The sequence below is a fragment of the Orycteropus afer genome, unplaced genomic scaffold, assembly GCF_000298275.1.
Source record: "Orycteropus afer afer isolate SDZICR_OR568_19922 unplaced genomic scaffold, OryAfe1.0 scaffold00089, whole genome shotgun sequence".
NCBI lineage: Eukaryota > Metazoa > Chordata > Mammalia > Tubulidentata > Orycteropodidae > Orycteropus > Orycteropus afer.
The window spans coordinates 7,361,864-7,363,751 of NW_006921676.1; the positions used below are offsets into that span (position 1 = coordinate 7,361,864).

At 49.4% G+C, this 1,888-nt stretch overlaps 1 protein-coding gene across 1 annotated transcript in view; it reads left to right on the forward strand.

The window, feature by feature from the left end:
• The first annotated feature begins 1,157 nt into the window (after positions 1 to 1,157).
• The window catches only part of TUBGCP3 (tubulin gamma complex associated protein 3), a 220,043-nt gene continuing 219,312 nt past the window's right edge, over positions 1,158 to 1,888 (forward strand). The window contains exon 1 of the mRNA XM_007942386.2: positions 1,158 to 1,233. Coding sequence (XP_007940577.1) covers positions 1,158 to 1,233 — 76 coding nt within the window. The remainder of the gene's footprint in view (positions 1,234 to 1,888) is intronic.

Below are 1,888 nucleotides of genomic sequence, written 5' to 3' on the forward strand. Positions count from 1 at the left end.
ACAAAAGGGGCATGGGGTGGCGGTGGAAGAGACTAGATAGAAAACAGAAACTTGCTGTGGCGATTAATATGTTTGCCTTAGTTTGGCTAGATGAAAAACAGACCTCGCTTCAGATTGAGTCATTTGTTTATCTTTTTCCTGGCTTGGACAGTTTTCAGTACCTGGTGCACCCTGTGTAAGCTTCTATCATCACTTAAATGATGTATCACTTAAATGATGTATTTGCCTTGCTCATTTATCTTTTTCTCCTTTGTCTTTTTCCTCTTTTCTCACTCTTCATTTTGCTAATTCTTATTCTTCCAGCGCTATCACAGTTTTATTTGATCAGAGTAAAGAAGTTGGTAGAGGTGTAGAGGTGTGGAGTTAGTGAGTCAGTGTCAATAAAATCATGTCCTGTGAGCAGCTACGTATTCTATTTATGAAAAGTGCCCACTTTGACCACAACGCTAGGTAATGTGGCAGGTGTCAAATGCTATATAAAACATTAAAAATTAAAAAACCCTTGTAGTTCTGTCAACCAACATAATATGACCCAAAACAATATAGCTCTTAAAAACTCCAAAATTATGGACTATAAAGGCGCTTTTGGTTCCTAATCACACTCATAGCAAAGCCGTCACTATCATGAACCTCTAAAGAACGTTTAGAAAATGTTTAGTAAATGTTCTGAGAAGTACCAAGCAATACTACTGATGCAAGAAATTACAAGTAGTTTGGAGCAATTTGTTTACCGGAACTTTTCTAGCCTGCTTGGTGGTGGTGGTGGGGGAAATGTGAGGACACGGAAAGGGGAACTTTTAAGCCGTTGCACCTAAAAGCACTGAAGGGGTGGGAAGAAGAAAGGCATTGTGGGGGTTGGCCAGCAGTTTCGGCGGGTTCTGTTAAAATGGCGTCGTTGCCACCAGTGGTGTCTATTTCTTAGCCTGTCAGGGAAGGCCACTGAGATCCAGAGCGCTGGGCGCAGAAAGGGGGCTGCCGGCTGCGGCCGGTAGGTGGTTTTCTGCGCGCAATAGCGGCGGGGTCACGGCGGAGTCCGGCAGTGCGCTCTGGCTTGAAGACAGGGTGCAGCAAGCGGGTCAGTAGTGGGGGCTGGCCACCTAGGCTACCCTCCCCCCCCTTATTCCCCGGCAACTTCCATTTCCAGTGCTGAGGTGAGGATGGCGGCCCCGGACCAGAAATCGCCAAACGTTCTTCTGCAGAACCTATGCTGCCGGATTCTGGGCAAGAGCGAAGGTAACGGCACCCGGACAACAGGCGCGCGCGCCGCGGGGTGGGGTGTGGCGAGGCGGGGGGTGGTTTGCGACTCCACCGATGTGTCCAGGAGGGCGCTTCCTGAGACGTTTTCAGGAGGTTGGGGGTGGAGGTGGGGTGAGAAGATGCGGGATCAGGGCTGGGGCTGAGGGCTAGGTTGTTTTCCCATCTACTCAGACCATCTGTAGTGGAATCGCAAAGAGGTGCTGCCGGCCTGCCAGGTGCTGCAGCCACCGCCAAGGCGGTGGGAAGCCGCACGGTTGACTAGGAGCGGGAAAGGGAGAAGAGTGCTGGGGTGTAACGACTCTGAGGGCCTCTGGAGCGGGCTGAGTCACAGCTCTTCTCGGAGGATGACTGTCAGATTGCATATTTATCCTCCGACTCTAATGTCACATAAGGAGTGGGGGCGCTTTTGAGTTTATCTGGGTTTATATTGAATGGTGTGGGAAGAAGGCGTGGAACTGGTACCCAGTTACCCGTACTTGACTGCACTTCAAGAGTGACGTTTGCTTCTCTTGGATCAAAATGCCACAGAGGGAGAGGGGGAGGGGGAGAGAGATGGAGGTGAGCCACATCATTTTCCCTTTTCCTGTATTAAAGTATAACAGATTTGAGTATTACGTGAAGGAGATATTTA